The 17,650-nt window shown below is 44.7% G+C and overlaps 1 protein-coding gene across 2 annotated transcripts in view; it reads left to right on the forward strand.

Moving 5' to 3' along the window:
- The window catches only part of MCU (mitochondrial calcium uniporter), a 539,967-nt gene that overhangs the window by 463,670 nt on the left and 58,647 nt on the right, over positions 1-17,650 (forward strand). For both annotated transcript variants that reach the window (XM_069240392.1, XM_069240393.1), the window contains one exon: positions 7,772-7,932. In XM_069240392.1, coding sequence (XP_069096493.1) covers positions 7,772-7,932 — 161 coding nt within the window. The remainder of the gene's footprint in view (positions 1-7,771; positions 7,933-17,650) is intronic.

The raw sequence follows: 17,650 nt of genomic DNA on the forward strand, positions 1-17,650 counted from the left end.
TACTCGCCTTTGGTAACAAAGTTTCCAGTGGATACTTGATCTACCTGCAAATTCCTCATCGACGCCACCCACCTACTCATTTTCAGGAGTATTCTTATATCTTTAGTAAGGCCCTAAATTAGTTTTCTGCACTTTACTCCGGACAGCTTCATCATTTTCATCTCTGTCTCTCAGGGTGTGGAAAAAGGAGGGAAACTAATGTCAGAGCGCTGGGGTTGAACTATATATGACTGCATGTTGTGACATCTGGTGAGCCACCGCAGTCAGGTCAAGTTGAAGCTGTGGCACCACATTAAAGGCATTTCAAATATGCCTCATCCATGTTGGTGCCTTAAGCAAGTTCATGAGGTGAAGAATCTACAGGTAGAAAGAGTATCCACGAGAAATGTTACTGAAGGTAAGTAACTTATTCTTCTCCTCCTAATGATTCAGCCTCAGACCCCCTCCTGACTCATTTTCTGCCTCTACTGACTCACCCTCTGGTCCGTTCCTTATTCCCCTCTTCCACCATCCTTATTTCCTTCTTCACCTTTCTTGTTTCCCTACTTCCCAATTTCCTCCTCCACCTCTCATTTCCACTCTTTCCCCTCCTGATCCCTTTGTTCCCTGCCTCTGACCCCTGTGCTGCTGATCTTGCTCTGCAGTGGTACGGATCATGCTGTACCCCCTTCCTAATCCCTCCATACCAATCGTGAAGCCATCTGCAACCCTTTCTGCTCACTCCTCTGAGTCGCTAGACATTTTTGCCTGACCCTCCACATTGCTCGTGATTATCTCCTAGCTCTACAGATTCTGATCTCTTGAGGTCTTCTCTCCCCACATATGTCAAGGCTCCCACTGTGCGCAAGATGTTATTCCTCCAGAAGATCTCTTGCCATAATCCAGTCTCCTGCCCCGTGCAACATTCCTTGACATTCACTTCTGTTTCTTCCTGATTACCTCTGACCTCCGGTGACCACTTCTGACCCATCTCCTCATCGCTTTTTTGCCTCCCCACCTCGATCTCTTCTTGGCTTCCTCTAATCAGCTCTGTCTCCCCCCTCCCACTTTAAGCCATCCAGACGCTTCTTTTTCCATACCCCTTCTGTTCCCTTCCTCTGTCCACTCTGGACCCACCATAGTTCTGTAAGCACCCATTACTTCAATTCTGACTCATTCACCTACATCTCAATTATTTATTATGGCTTCTTCTCCTTGATTCCACCTCCCCTTGATTTCACCTTGTACTTAGTCTGGTTTCCCTACTGATCTGTTAAACTGACCCCTGACATTTTCCATCCACTGTTTTGCATATCTTATATACCATTTCACGTGGCCTTTACCACTATGACTGAAGGCCTCACATTCCCTATTCCATGGACCTATCCCACGTGCTCTGTACCACTTTGAGTATTCACATGATACCTCACAATTTCTCTTACTCCCCTACCACTTTTTCCTAAATTTACTTGTCCCTTGACGCGTAACTGTTACCTCTAGCTTTGTCTACTGATTCCCCCTTTCCATTGATCCCTTTGTCTTGTTTCAATAATTGTGATGATTTTTTATTATTTTCCCCATACCACCCTGGTCTACTTTTTATTGCCTTTTCCAGTCCTGTGCCCCCTTCCTCTGACATTTGACAACCAGGACACTTGTCTCTAGTACTTTTTTCACCCAATAGTTCTCCTGACCCTCACACCTTTTGTGAACTGTGTCCTTCGAGCCTGTGGCCCTTAACAGAGCCACTTACCACCCATTCCCATCTCTCCTAACCTTTGTCTCATGTTACATTTTCCTCACACTGCCGCATCCGTCAACCTGCTGAATGTTTACCCCATCCCCTGAATAGATATCCTTTAGCTACATATCCTGGCCAGTTAACTGGCCCCCTTTCTCTTGGCCGCAGCTACCCTGATAACCCATTATTTTATTGAGGCATGACATCATCCGCCATCTCACTTAATTCTCCAAATCTCATAACTTGAGCTTCCATACCTTGACTGTGCTTTATTCCCATTTCATGTACCGCTACTTGCAGTATGTCAATATTTCCCTTCTCACATTACTTGGCACCCCCATTTCCAATATTTGTCTGTTATAAACAGCTTACCAATTTACATTACTCTTCACAGACAGCTGGAAAACAGAGGCCTCTCTACTGTTGCTGCCAGTCAGGGCCCCTGGCACCGCTGAATTTCAGGTTGGTTGCTGTCTCTGTCCACACCCTTCATTCCCTGACCCTCATCCTCTGTCGAGCCTCCAAACATTTGTCTCGTGCATATATCTTACTCCTCACTGGCCGCTAACCGATTCAGAACTTAAGGCATGCAAAGCCATGCTTCGAAACTTCTGCTAGGCAGCCGCCCTAGGACATCTGTGATTCATGCTGGGTATCCTGGCAACGAAGCAGCTAGTGCGCCATCACGATCCTATTCACTGAGATCAAACATTCCTCTACCTCACATGTACTTGTAATTCGAATGAACACCTTGCTTGCTAAGGGTCAGAAAATGCTATCTTCAAGGTAAGCCACCTCAGAACTGGTGGCACGAATCCCTAAAAGCGACCTGTCACTCGTCCGTTTTGACCAGTCTGAGGAAATCACTGAAAGCAGACCAAAGTCGTGTCCCAAGCCACAGCCGTTTTTGCTCTGGTTGCCCGTGTGCAGCAGTGTTTATGCGTTTTATTCTTTCTGGCTTCTCAACATGCCTTCCTAACACCTCTAGTTATCCTCCTCATCTGACCTGCTCAAAGTACTGAAACCTCCTCTGTACAGAGTGCTTTGCTCTCAAACACACCTCCCCACAAAAGGCGTTTACCCAATTAAAATCATTATAAGCACGACATATAATGCCCAGTTTAGTGATTCTCTTAAGCCTCTCCCCACCGTAAAAAAAACTTTTTCTTACACCCCTATGCCAGCCCTATCACTACACATCATCCAAAACACCTCCTAGTTTACCAAGGTTGCTCAGAAACCGAAGCATCTATTGTCAGCAGAATGACCTGTCACCGCATCTAGCGAAATAAATCCTCATTGTTCTTTCAGAGGACACTGCTGGTCTGTTTTTCTCTCAATCGCCCACACCTCTTCTCCAGCCATGACCCTTCCACTAGAATTCTGCTGCACTTTTCCCAGCAGTGTACCCTAGACACGCCTGTGACCTTCTTTGTTAATGGTGCGATGTTTATTTCAATCGGTAACTGTGTTTAGAGTGCTCTGGTGCAGACCAAAGACATGCGTGTGAATAATAAATATTTGGTCAATGACTTGATATACTCTATTGGCAGCACGTTGTCGTTGTTAAGGGAACAGAGAGTAATATTAAGCATTTATTTGACAAAACCTTTCAGAGGTAATGCGAAAACCTTGGATTATTGAGTGGTGTGGGTAATTGCTGACTTTACAGTTGGTTGGTCTACCAGTATCCTGTTTCAAGAATGGAATCTTGCTTCAGCACCAAATTCTTAGAGCAGCCTTTGCTGTTTTCGTTGGTACGTTGCCGGTGGCAAAAAATGTAATTTGGTAGCAACCATTCCAAGGAGAGACATTTGTTGTCTAAAGGCATTTTAATATCACTTTCAGGATGCTGATTTTGCAGGCTCTTCCAGTTAGATATAGTATTGTAGATGGATAGCCGTCGGAGTTTTTGCCACCAAACGGGTTCTGATGGACATCAAATGGGCAGTAGTTGGCCATGATTTTATTTTAGAGTTCCTTGCTGGAAAACAACACACTTGTGACTTCTGCCTAGCTACATTATTATGTTGTGTATATCCCCCAGATTCCCTGCCCAGGCTCCACGGATCCACTGAATTAGAAGTGCAAGGTTAGAGGAGCCGTGCCAGTGGGGCCTCAACTCCCTCAGCCTCCTTTCTGTACCTCAAGATAATTTATACCTGTTGTCCTGCTGCCCATCCCTCCTTCCTCAAGAAAAACATTCCCTGTGCCCAGATATTTGCTCTCATGTGCTATTACATATGAAATGGATACTAATGCTGCTGCATAAATTTCAGAAGTCCACCATATCTCCAAAGGTAAACACAAACATGTTCAGCTACGCGCCACTGACAACAGCTGACTTGATTCAGTTCCTGAAAGGTCTCAGGCTGGGAATAGATCCAGGTGACCTCCACCCTACCACAACTGTGGTGGTGCGTGCATATGCACTAGCTTAATCATGTGACCAAATTCATTAACAGCATCTTAAAGGAAGGAAAGGCCCTTGACACCCATAGGCAGTCCAACATCATGACTTTTTTTTTTTTTAAGTCCCCACAGACCCAAACAGCTACTGCCATCTCACAATCTATCCTTAGAACCAAAAAATATTAATACAATTTTTTACCTACCAACACCAATGTCACACATCACAAAGCATTCCCAAAATACTCCATTAAACGTTCACACCCAAACACGGGAGACAAACAGTCTTACAGTGTTTGGGACAGGGTATTTGAAGTGGGGATGGGCGGGAGATAACTCATGTTGGGCATATGATTATCCCTCTCGGCTGCATTTGATGCATGAGAAAATCCTACTCTAAACTCCAGTCAGTGGCCAAAATCTCTAATAATTTCTATCGGATGGGTAGTCATTACTTGAGAAATTATCTCAATACATGAGAATGGGAAAACCCTGTCCCACCTACAAGGTCATATGCTAAGCCCTACAGTATATCATCTTTTCATACCTACATGAAAACACTCCTGAACCTGATCTGCCTACACCACCTACATAGGGAACATACAGCAATACCTTGAAGTCACAGAACATCCCAATCAACTTGAAATTATAAGCAGTGGCCTCAGGATCGTTGAGATGCGATATCCATGGGGACAACAGCGATAAACTAAATGGCTCCACTACAGAAATATTAGTCTTGGGCCCACCACACCAATTTGAAAACATCAACTGTACACCACCTAGCTTTGTGGCCATCAAAACTAAAGTTAGAAACCAAAGAGAATTGTAGAACTCAGAACCCTGCCTAATCTTGCATGTGGAAGCAATATTGAAACTCTCCTTCCACTAAATAAAGATCCAAAGGAAGGCCCAGACAATACTCCCATTTTCACCCCATCACTACCCATGGTGGTAGGGCATTAGTTACCTAGACTATCGAACATCGGATGTCTTTGTACCAAGGGCGGCTAAAGAATGCAACTGGCAGACACATTGTTGCCCTGGAAGAGTATGAACTAAAAGCAGCTCACATCAAAAGTCTTCAATAGCTCCTTTAAAAGACATAGGGCCTGGATACAACTTTGGAGGAGGTGTTAATCGGTCCCAAATGTGACGGATATACCACCAGCCGTATTACGAGTTCCATAGGATATAATGGACTCGTAATACAGCTGGTGGTATATCCGTCACATTTGGGACGGATTAACACCTCCTCCAAAGTTGTAATCAGGCCCATAAGCACGTTTAAGATTATCTGTCTGAGAAAGACATGCATCGAATTCAGAGCCTGCAAACCCTTCAGGAATTAATCGTAATCTCCACGCTTATCTAATATATGTTCAGCACAAACATGTCCCGTGAGCACCTTGCAGTCAAACGCAAATACAGAGATAGTGTTGCTTCTGTGTCACCGTCATCCGCCTCCTCTTGGAACTACCTGCTCAGGCAAATCCAGTACTCCCAATATCTCTTGCAGTTCAGGTCATGACGTGCCCGTTCCAACTCCATGATTTAGTAGCACCTCTCGTTTCCCCCTAAATGTTGGTTGCTTCTCTAATCATGCCCTGCCTGTATAATGTATCCTGTAGTTGCTTACGCTGCTGAAACCCAGTTTTTGTACCTCTTAACCTCCCGCCCTTGGAGACTCATACCCTGACCTATGAACCACTATTTACCCTATTTTAATATCTACGCCTAACATATGTACCCCAGGTTTATTATGCATACTTATTTTGTGATAAAGCCCTAAAATGTGTAACCTTGTCTGACTCCCACTGAAACGTATGAATGTATTTATTTACTTTTGAACACGTTGCATTGGATTCCGTTTATGCCTCTGTGGGTGGAGAAATTAGGTTCTGCATTGTATATTTGTAAACAAAGCCAAATAAACGCAATTATAACTTTTGTTTGCCTCCAAGGGGTTCCAGGCGACATCAGATGGACACAAATAGTGTTGACGTTCTGTGATGTCACTTGAAACCCTAAGTTGGTGAACACCACTTTGGTAGAAGTTGACATCTGCAATTGTATGTTTTTGTGAAGTCACATGGAGGCCATGGACAACATCTCTCTGGCTAGATGTGGTTTGCCAATCTGACCCTATGTCTCGCCTTCAAAAAGTTCTAAAAATGGGTGGTGTTCTGCCACCCTTCCTTATTGCCCCTTATGCCTTCTCTGTCCAGTACCCCAAGCGACAGTGCTACACTGTTAGTGCCAGCACCAAGAAAGATGATGATTGGTGGCACCAGAACCTTCCTCTGGCTGCATAGATCTGGGAGAGGTTGAAGAAGCCAAGCGACACAGAAGATCATCGTCCGCATTCCTCTGTCTCTCTAGAGATGTAGGCATAAGGCTGGGTAATCAAATGCTTCCCCCTAGTGACATCACGTGAGTGAAAAGCATCTTTTGTTTTTCACTGCTGTGAAGTAAGAGCGGTGCTAAATGCTATATTCACGTTAATGTATTCTAAAGGAGACCATACTCAACAAAAACATATTGCAGTAGACACGTTGTTTTGCAGGAAGAAGTAAGCACAGCTGTTTGTGGAATGCGCCTTGCAAACTTCACACACCAATCAACATTTTATCTTGTTGGATCTGGGAATATGATTTACTATAAATAATTCACCCGTGGTGGCTGACTGCTGAAACTGCCGCTTAAAGCGCACAGTTGTGGTCTAAATGACGGACCAAACAATAAAATGTAAAACATAAACATGTTACTTGAACAATATTATAAAGAGTATCGTTTTGTATTTATTCTGTTTTGAAGCCGTCCACCCATGCCTGCCAAGTGGTACACATTATGTGTGACACCTTCAAACGATTATAGGATGTTACTAAATATACATTTGTATTTTGGGCTTTAAAGGTTTTCTTTTATGATTGAATCTGTAGGTTTAAATTCGAACATGCAAAATGCTGTTGGCCACAAGCCCTGGACTGTCTGACTGTGTAACACAACACATGGGCCACACTGCCGCGCTCTTCCTATGGTGCATCACCTTGTGCTTTCTTAATGCATAAAAGTACTGTACCCTTAAGCTGAACACCGGCCACTGCTCCCACGATGCACAACACTTTGTGCTCACCACAGACACACTACGCTGAGCTCCTCCGAGGTGCAGCATCCTGATGGGCATTACACCTTGTGCCCTAATGCACAGCACCTTGTGCCATCCTGCTGCACAGGGGTTTGGATATTTGTGAATCTCTGATTGTATGCCTGAGTGCCTGTATGTTTTTTGTGTGAAAATTCGTGTCGGTGAGTGTAGTCAGAAAGCATATATTTGTGCATCCACTGTTATCATTTTTTTATTGCTAAATAAGGTGCATGGATAAACTGGAAAAAGCGTGTGATGGATTGGTTTTTATGTAGATTGATAAAACCCTCGTATTACACCCCCTTATTAAACAGGTCGTCAGTACAGTTTTTCTCTCCATCCATAAAACTGACATTCGTTTTGTAGATTTGTGCGCTTGGGTGCCTGTTCGCACTGTGTGTGTGTTTGAATGTAAATATGTACGCTTATGCAAGTTGTATGACTTGTAGGATTGTGCACGGTGGTGTAGCATTAATGCGGCCTTCGTTTTATTTCAGACCTCCTGAGCCATGAAGATGCAACAACGTTAAACGACTTGAAGACGCTTGTGCAGCAGTTGTATAGTACCCTGCGCATCGAGGAGCACCAGTTGTGCAAGGAGAGGGAGCTAATAGGGCGACTAGAAGAGCTTAAGGGGCAGCTTGAACCCCTAGAAAAGGTATTACAAGTGACAACATGCCGGAAAGGCCTGATAACGAATTAGTTTCTTTATGAATTTACGATAAAGGCAGTATGGAGTGGAGGACATCATTAGCTCTGTTAGTTTTTCATTGCAGCCAATTTACCCTCAGTACATCAGATGAATAAAAAAAAAAACTAGTGATCGGATACAATATTATACGAGTTTATGACGAGTAAGAATTGTAGATAATTTTGGGTACTTCTTAACCCGGGCGTGTTCTTTCTCTCTGTTGATTTATTTGAGGATGTACTTCACATTTAACAGACCCCATGATATATATAAAACATCGAACGCTAAATGACAGAGAACAAAACAGGAACTGATATCAAAGAACAGAAATCCAACCAGCGACAGAAAAATAGTTTGTGTTTCTGGCATAGGTAAAGTCTGAAAAACCTGGACCTTGAGGTATTGCTGACAGGAATGCAACCGTGATTTGTTCCTTATGTAACTGGTAGCAATTTACGAAAAAAGATTGACTGCTCTAAAAAAAAAGACTGGAGCTTCCTGTATGACCATCTAAATGAGAAGCTTCTGAGCCCTCTTTGGCTGACAGTGTAAAGAGGTTGGCGATATATATCATAGCATATGACGGTGAATTGCACTATAAGTTAAGCATTCCAGTTTGAATTTTATTCTAGTTTCTTCTAGCAGACATAAATTGTTGAGAATGTGGGTAATATGATGGAATTTCCTCGTTAATGACTGTATGTTGGTAGCGTGTAGACTATGGCAGTCCCACAAGATCAGGATTTCCAAAGCCCAAACATAAACCCTATTATGGCATTGGCTACCATAATAAGCTGTGTGGGTGACTAAAGCAGTTTGATTTTGTTTTTGAGTGCCAGTATGTGAGTTTGAGCTGCATTAGTGACTTTTACAAGTGGAATTATTGTGAGTGAGGGATCAAGACCAAATGCACAATAGTGGATAGGGAAGACGAAATGTTGCAATTTTCAGTTCATTGGGATGAGCGGGACCAAAATTCTTTTTAGGCAGTGAGTAAAGAAATAGGAGACAGGTATACAAAGAGAAGGAATAGTGATTTCCAAATAGCGATTTTATCCCAATCGCTATTTGGAGATTGCTATTCCTTATGTATGAAACATTGTTTCATACTCACGATTCCCAGTGGGTCGCAAAACAACCTACCTCATGAATATTAATGAGGAGGGTCACAATTTGCACTCCATTAGGAATCGCATCCACCTCAGGGATGGTGGTGTGCTGGGGTCCGCAGGCCACAATGTCGGTGATTACTTTTAAATAAAGCAATCATTTTCTTGTAAACGCAGCCCATTTTCCTTAAAGGAAAATGAGATGTGTTTAAAAAAACTAAAAAAACAATGGAACTTTGAAGTTTTTTTTAAGAGCATGCAGTGGTCCGTAGAACCACTTCCGGCTCATAAATGTTTTTCCAACATTCACAAAGGGGAAGGGATCCTATGTGGACCCCATGCAATTTGCTATTGATGACCACCAACCATGAGTTGGTAGTAAATTATTTAGGTTTTGGAACTGCGTTTTGGGGGTTCAAATGCTTGATACATAATGCTGGAAATCACCCTAAACATGCCCCTTTCAAAAGGTGATTTCTACACCCAAACTGTGATTCTGGATAGTCACAGTTTAAGTGTTTGTACATTTGGAAAAGCATTTTGGCCTTCGCAAATGTCCCAATTTAGGAAATTGGGACGTTTGAGATCACGAAAATGCTTTGAACATATGTCCTCAAGTCTTTTGGGGGTAGAATTTCAGGAAATTCTCAACAAACCAGAATTTGAGTTTGAAAAGAAAAGATCGTGGAGTGGTCATGTCATAAAATAAGGGAGATAGCCATGTAGATTTGTGGGTCATCAGTTTACCGATGGATTGCAGCACTGATCTGACAAACTGCAGTCAATGGTTCCAGGTATAAATTGAGCAGTGTAGGAGCTAAAAGTGATCCTTGAGGATACCATGAGGAGAAAATTTGGGGTCTGAACTATCACAGCCAATCTAACTTTTTGGGAGTGGTTAGATCGAGTGATGGAGTTTAAGTGAGCCGTTTGGTTATCAACGTTTGCATTAAATTAACATTACCTTGAGGACCTTCAATATTGAAGATGTTTGAGTTTTCACCTTGCCTTCAGTTCTAAACTCATTCTGTGAATTCTCAGGAATTGCACTAAACCAAACAGAAGTCTAGAACCCAACCAATATCTAAAGTCAAATGTACGATATGTCCTAATAACGCACATATTTTCTATCTAATGTAAATAAACAAATGTTTACATAAATTGGAAATGTTATCAGTATACTAAAAACACATAACAAAAAATCCAATAACACAAGGTAACAAATCATTCTCTGCAAAAAGACTTAAAAATATTAAATAAATTGCTAGTCATCTATGGCAAAGTATCAGAAATGAGGAAGTGTGTGGAGCACAAGACCCTATTATAGGACTGAGGTTTTTCATTTTCACTTATATGCTCATTAAGGGTTTTAAATGTTCTTTAAAGTACTACATGTAGGAAAGTACCATCTTGCCTGGCATGTTACCCCCATTTTTCACTGTATATATGTTGTTTTAGTTGTATGTGTCACTGGGACCCTGTTCACCAGGGCCCCAGTGCTCATAAGTGTGCCTGAATGTGTTACCTGTGTAGTGACTAACTGTCTCACTGAGGCTCTGCTAATCAGAACCTCAGTGGTTATGCTCTCTCATTTCTTTCCAAATTGTCAATAACAGGCTAGTGACCAATTTTACCAATTTACATTGGCTTACTGGAACACCCTTATAATTCCCTAGTATATGGTACTGAGGTACCCAGGGTATTGGGGTTCCAGGAGATCCCTATGGGCTGCAGCATTTCTTTTGCCACCCATAGGGAGCTCTGACAAATCTTACACAGGCCTGCCACTGCAGCCTGAGTGAAATAACGTCCACGTTATTTCACAGCCATTTTACACTGCACTTAAGTAACTTATAAGTCACCTATATGTCTAACCTTTACCTGGTAAAGGTTAGGTGCAAAGTTACTTAGTGTGAGGGCACCCTGGCACTAGCCAAGGTGCCCCCACATTGTTCAGGGCCAATTCCCCGGACTTTGTGAGTGCGGGGACACCATTACAAGCGCGCACTACATATAGGTCACTACCTATATGTAGCTTCACAATGGTAACTCCGAATATGGCCATGTAACATGTCTATGATCATGGAATTGCCCCCTCTATACCACCCTGGCATAGTTGGCACAATCCCATGATCCCAGTGGTCTGTAGCACAGACCCTGGTACTGCCAAACTGCCTTTCCTGGGGTTTCACTGCAGCTGCTGCTGCTGCCAACCCCTCAGACAGGCATCTGCCCTCCTGGGGTCCAGCCAGGCCTGGCCCAGGATGGCAGAACAAAGGACTTCCTCTGAGAGAGGGTGTTACACCCTCTCCCTTTGGAAAATGGTGTGAAGGCAGGGGAGGAGTAGCCTCCCCCAGCCTCTGGAAATGCTTTCTTGGGCACAGATGTGCCCAATTCTGCATAAGCCAGTCTACACCGGTTCAGGGGACCCCTTAGCCCTTCTCTGGCGCGAAACTGGACAAAGGAAAGGGGAGTGACCACTCCCCTGACCTGCACCTCCCCTGGGAGGTGTCCAGAGCTCCTCCAGTGTGCTCCAGACCTCTGCCATCTTGGAAACAGAGGTGCTGCTGGCACACTGGACTGCTCTGAGTGGCCAGTGCCACCAGGTGACGTCAGAGACTCCTTCTGATAGGCTCCTTCAGGTGTTGCTAGCCTATCCTCTCTCCTAGGTAGCCAAACCCTCTTTTCTGGCTATTTAGGGTCTCTGTCTCTGGGGAAACTTTAGATAACGAATGCAAGAGCTCATACGAGTTCCTCTGCATCTCTCTCTTCACCTTCTGCCAAGGAATCCACTGCTGACCGCGCTGGAAGCCTGCAAACCTGCAACATAGTAGCAAAGACGACTACTGCAACTCTGTAACGCTGATCCTGCCGCCTTCTCGACTGTTTTCCTGGTGGTGCATGCTGTGGGGGTAGTCTGCCTCCTCTCTGCACTAGAAGCTCCGAAGAAATCTCCCGTGGGTCGACGGAATCTTCCCCTTGCAACCGCAGGCACCAAAAAGCTGCATTACCGGTCCCTTGGGTCTCCTCTCAGCACGACGAGCGAGGTCCCTCGAATCCAGCAACTCTGTCCAAGTGACCCCCACAGTCCAGTGACTCTTCAGTCCAAGTTTGGTGGAGGTAAGTCCTTGCCTCACCCCGCTAGACTGCATTGCTGGGAACCGCGACTTTTGCAGCTACTCCGGTCTCCGTGCACTTCCGGCGGAAATCCTTTGTGCACAGTCCAGCCTGGGTCCACGGCACTCTAACCTGCATTGCACGACCTCCTAAGTTGTTCTCCGGCGACGTGGGACTTCTTTGTGCGACTTCGGGTGAGCACCGTTTCACGCATCCTCGTAGTGCCTGTTTCTGGCACTTCTCCGGGTGCTACCTGCTGCTGAGAGGGCTCCTTGTCTTGCTCGACGTCCCCTCTCTCTCCTGATGCAATTTGCGACATCCTGGTCCTTCCTGGGCCACAGCAGCGTCCAAAAACGCTAACCGCACGATTTGCAGCTAGCAAGGCTTGTTGGCGTTCTTTTGGCGGGAAAACACTTCTGCACGACTCTCCACGGCGAGAGAGATCCGTCCACCAAAGGGGAAGTCTCTCGCCCTTTTCGTTCCTGCAGAAACCTCAGCTTCTTCTGTCCAGTAGAAGCTTCTTTGCACCCACAGCTGGCATTTCCTGGGCATATGCCCATCTCCGACTTGCTTGTGACTTTTGGACTTGGTCCCCTTGTTCCACAGGTACCCTAGATTGGAAATCCATCGTTGTTGCATTGTTGGTTTGTGTCTTTCCTGCATTATTCCTCTAACACGACTTCTTTGTCCTTAGGGGAACTTTAGTGCACTTTGCACTCACTTTTCAGGGTCTTGGGGAGGGTTATTTTTCTAACTCTCACTATTTTCTAATAGTCCCAGCGACCCTCTACAAGGTCACATAGGTTTGGGGTCCATTCGTGGTTCGCATTCCACTTTTGGAGTATATGGTTTGTGTTGCCCCTATCCCTATGTGTCCCCATTGCATCCTATTGTAAGTATACATTGTTTGCACTGTTTTCTAAGACTATACTGCATATTTTTGGTATTGTGTATATATATCTTGTGTATATTTCCTATCCTCTCACTGAGGGTACACTCTGAGATACTTTGGCATATTGTCATAAAAATAAAGTACCTTTATTTTTAGTATAAATGTGTATTGTGTTTTCTTATGATATTGTGCATATGACACTAAGTGGTACTGTAGTAGCTTCACACGTCTCCTAGTTCAGCCTAAGCTGCTCTGCTAAGCTACCATTATCTATCAGCCTAAGCTGCTAGACACCCTGTACACTAATAAGGGATAACTGGGCCTGGTTCAAGGTGCAAGTACCCCTTGGTACTCACTACAAGCCAGTCCAGCCTTCTACATTGGTTGTGCAGCGGTGGTATAAGTGCTTTGAGACTACTTACCACTCTTGTCATTGTACTTTTCATAAGAGAAAAATATACAAAACAAGTTCAGTGTATATACACATAGCCAAAAAGTTTTGCATTTCCTCTTTTCACTCTTTTCTAAGTGCTGAAAAGTACTTCTAAACTTTCTAAAAAGTTTTAAAAGTTTTTTTCTCTGTCTTTCTAAAAGCTCTGACAAACTTTTTTATCCTTTTTCTATCACTTTAACTCTCTCTAAAAATGTCTGGCACAGGCCAAAATGTTGATCTGTCCAAACTTGCATATGATCACCTTAGCTGGAAAGGAGCAAGGAGTCTCTGCATAGAGAGAGGTTTGAGTGTAGGGAAGAATCCTTCCTTGGAACTGTTACTTAACATGCTTAGAGAACAGGATAAGGCTAGAAGTGCCCCATCTGTAGAAAAAGTAGCTAATGGTTCCCAATCTGATCCAGGGACCCCTTCAGGGAAAGATTCAGGAAAGAAACTTCCTAGCCTGCCCATTACTAGACAGTCTAGCATAGTTGGTAATGATGAAGAGCCACACCATACAAATAGTGTTGTCTCACATCATAGCAAAAGCATTTATTCTCACCACAGTGGTACTGATGTTTCTGTGAGCCAAGCTGTTAGGGTGCCCTCTGTAAGGGACAGGTCTCCTTCTGTCCATTCTCACCATACTTCTGTTTCAAGGCATGTCCCTCCCACCCACCCTGATGACAGATTGTTAGAAAGGGAGCTCAATAGATTGAGAGTGGAACAAACCAGACTGAAGCTCAAGAAGCAACAGCTGGATTTGGATAGACAGACTTTAGAAGTAGAGAAGGAGAGACAGAAACTGGGTTTAGAAACCCATGGTGGCAGCAGCAGTATTCCCCATAGTCATCCTGCAAAAGAGCATGATTCCAGGAATCTGCATAAGATAGTTCCCCCTTATAAGGAGGGGGATGACATTAACAAGTGGTTTGCTGCACTTGAGAGGGCCTGTGTTGTACAGGATGTCCCTCAAAGGCAGTGGGCTGCTATCCTATGGCTATCATTTAGTGGAAAAGGTAGGGATAGGCTCCTTACTGTGAAAGAAAGTGATGCCAATAATTTTACAGTTCTTAAGAATGCACTCCTGGATGGTTATGGCTTAACCACTGAACAGTACAGGATAAAGTTCAGAGAGACCAAAAAGGAGTCTTCACAAGACTGGGTTGATTTCATTGACCATTCAGTGAAGGCCTTGGAGGGGTGGTTACATGGCAGTAAAGTTACTGATTATGACAGCCTGTATAACTTAATCCTGAGAGAGCATATTCTTAATAATTGTGTGTCTGATTTGTTGCACCAGTACTTGGTGGACTCTGATCTGACCTCTCCCCAAGAATTGGGAAAGAAGGCAGACAAATGGGTCAGAACAAGGGTGAACAGAAAAGTTCATACAGGGGGTGACAAATATGGCAACAAAAAGAAGGATGGTAAGTCTTCTGACAAGGGTGGGGACAAATCTAAGAATGAGTCTTCATCAGGCCCACAAAAACACTCTGGTGGGGGTGGTGGGCCCAAATCCTCTTCTAATCAAAACAAGGAAAAGAAACCATGGTGCTATTTATGTAAAATAAAAGGCCATTGGACAACAGATCCCAGTTGTCCAAAGAAAAGCACCAAGCCTCCTACCACTACAACCCTTACTGCTACCCCTAGTGTCCCTACTAATAGCAGTGGTGGTGGGAGCAAACCTACTAATAGCCAATCCAAGGGAGTAGCTGGGCTCACTATTGGTAACTTAGTTGGGGTTGGCCTTGTTAGGGAGGCCACAGAGGCTGTGTTAGTCTCTGAGGGGGCTATTGATTTAGCCACCTTAGTTGCTTGTCCCCTTAATATGGATAAGTACAAGCAGCTACCCCTAATAAATGGTGTTGAGGTTCAGGCCTACAGGGACACTGGAGCCAGTGTGACTATGGTCATAGAGAAACTGGTCCACCCTGAACAACACCTACTTGGTCACCAGTACCAAGTAACCGATGCTCACAACAACACACTTAGCCACCCCATGGCTGTTGTTAATCTCAACTGGGAGGGGGGGGGGGGGGGGGGGGTTACTGGTCCAAAGAAAGTTGTGGTAGCCACAGATTTACCTGTAGACTGTCTACTAGGAAATGATTTGGAGACATCAGCTTGGTCAGATGTGGAGTTGGAGGCCCATGCAGCAATGCTGGGCATCCCAGGGCATATTTTTGCTTTAACCAGGGCTCAGGCCAAAAAGCAAAAAGGACAGGGAAGCTTGGATCCTGGAACAATGGAACAAGTGCTCCCTAAAGCTAGGGCTAGTAGAAGCAAACCACTTCCTACTATCCCTCCCTCTACAGTGGATTCAACTTCAGAGGAAGAAGAATTCCCTCCCTGTGCAGAACCTACACCAGAGGAGCTTGAAGCAGACACTGCTGAGCTTTTGGGTGAAGGGGGGCCTGCCAGGGAGGAGCTGAGTGTGGCACAGCAAACCTGTCCCACACTAGAGGGTCTAAGACAGCAAGCTGTCAAACAGGCTAATGGGGATGTCAGTGACTCTCACAGAGTTTACTGGGAGGACAACCTCTTGTACACTGAGCATAGGGATCCTAAACCTGGAGTTGCCAGGAGATTAGTGATTCCTCAGGAGTACAGAAAGTTCCTCCTAACTCTAGCCCACGACATTCCCCTAGCTGGACACCTGGGACAAATGAAAACTTGGGACAGACTTGTCCCCTTGTTTCATTGGCCTAGGATGTCTGAGGACACAAAGGAATTTTGTAAGTCCTGTGAAACCTGTCAAGCCAGTGGCAAGACAGGTGGCACCCCAAAGGCACCCCTTATCCCACTGCCTGTGGTTGGGGTTCCCTTTGAAAGGGTAGGGGTTGACATAGTGGGCCCCCTTGGCCCTCCTACTGCTTCAGGCAATAGGTTTATCTTGGTGGTAGTGGACCATGCCACAAGATATCCTGAAGCTATTCCTTTAAGGACCACTACAGCACCTGCAGTGGCAAAGGCCCTCCTGGGAATATTTTCCAGGGTGGGTTTCCCAAAGGAAGTAGTATCAGACAGGGGAAGCAATTTCATACTTAAAGGCCATGTGGAAGGAGTGTGGTGTAACTTACAAGTTCACAACACCCTATCATCCACAAACAAATGGACTGGTGGAGAGATTTAATAAAACTCTCAAAGGCATGATTATGGGTCTCCCTGAAAAACTCCGCAGGAGATGGGATATCCTTCTACCATGCCTCCTTTTTGCCTACAGGGAGGTACCCCAGAAAGGAGTGGGCTTCAGCCCCTTTGAACTTCTTTTTGGACACCCTGTTAGGGGTCCACTCACACTTGTAAAGGAGGGTTGGGAACAACCTTTAAAAGCTCCTAAACAGGATATTGTGGATTATGTACTTGGCCTCAGATCAAGGATGGCTGAGTACATGAAAAAGGCCAGCAAAAACCTTCAGGCCAGCCAGGAGCTCCAGAAGTAATGGCATGATCAGAAGGCTGTTTTGGTTCAGTACCAACCAGGGCAGAAAGTGTGGGTCTTGGAGCCTGTGGCCCCAAGAGCACTCCAAGATAAATGGAGTGGTCCCCACACAATTGTTGAGAAAAAGGGTGAAGTCACCTATTTAGTTGACTTAGGCACTGCAAGGAGTCCCCTTAGGGTACTCCATGTAAACCGCCTGAAACCCTACTATGACAGGGCTGATCTCACCCTGCTCATGGCAACTGATGAGGGACAGGAAGAAGACAGTGATCCTCTACCTGATCTCTTCTCTTCCACAGAACAAGATGCTCTTGTGGAAGGTGTAGTTTTGGCTGATTGTCTTACTGCTGAGCAGAAAGACCATTGCATAAATCTCCTAGATCAATTCTCTGAACTCTTCTCTACTGTACCAGGTACCACTTCTTGGTGTGAGCACACTATAGATACTGGAGACAGTTTACCTGTCAAAAGTAAGATCTATAGGCAGCCTGACCATGTCAGGGACTGCATAAAGCAAGAGGTGCAGAAAATGTTAGAACTAGGAGTGGTTGAGCACTCTGAAAGTCCATGGGCTTCTCCTGTGGTACTTGTACCAAAACCCCATTCCAAAGATGGAAAGAAGGAAATGCGGTTTTGTGTAGACTATAGAGGTCTCAACCTGGTAACCAAAACTGATGCTCACCCTA

Source organism: Pleurodeles waltl, chromosome 6 (assembly GCF_031143425.1).
Source record: "Pleurodeles waltl isolate 20211129_DDA chromosome 6, aPleWal1.hap1.20221129, whole genome shotgun sequence".
In the NCBI taxonomy this organism is placed as follows: domain Eukaryota; kingdom Metazoa; phylum Chordata; class Amphibia; order Caudata; family Salamandridae; genus Pleurodeles; species Pleurodeles waltl.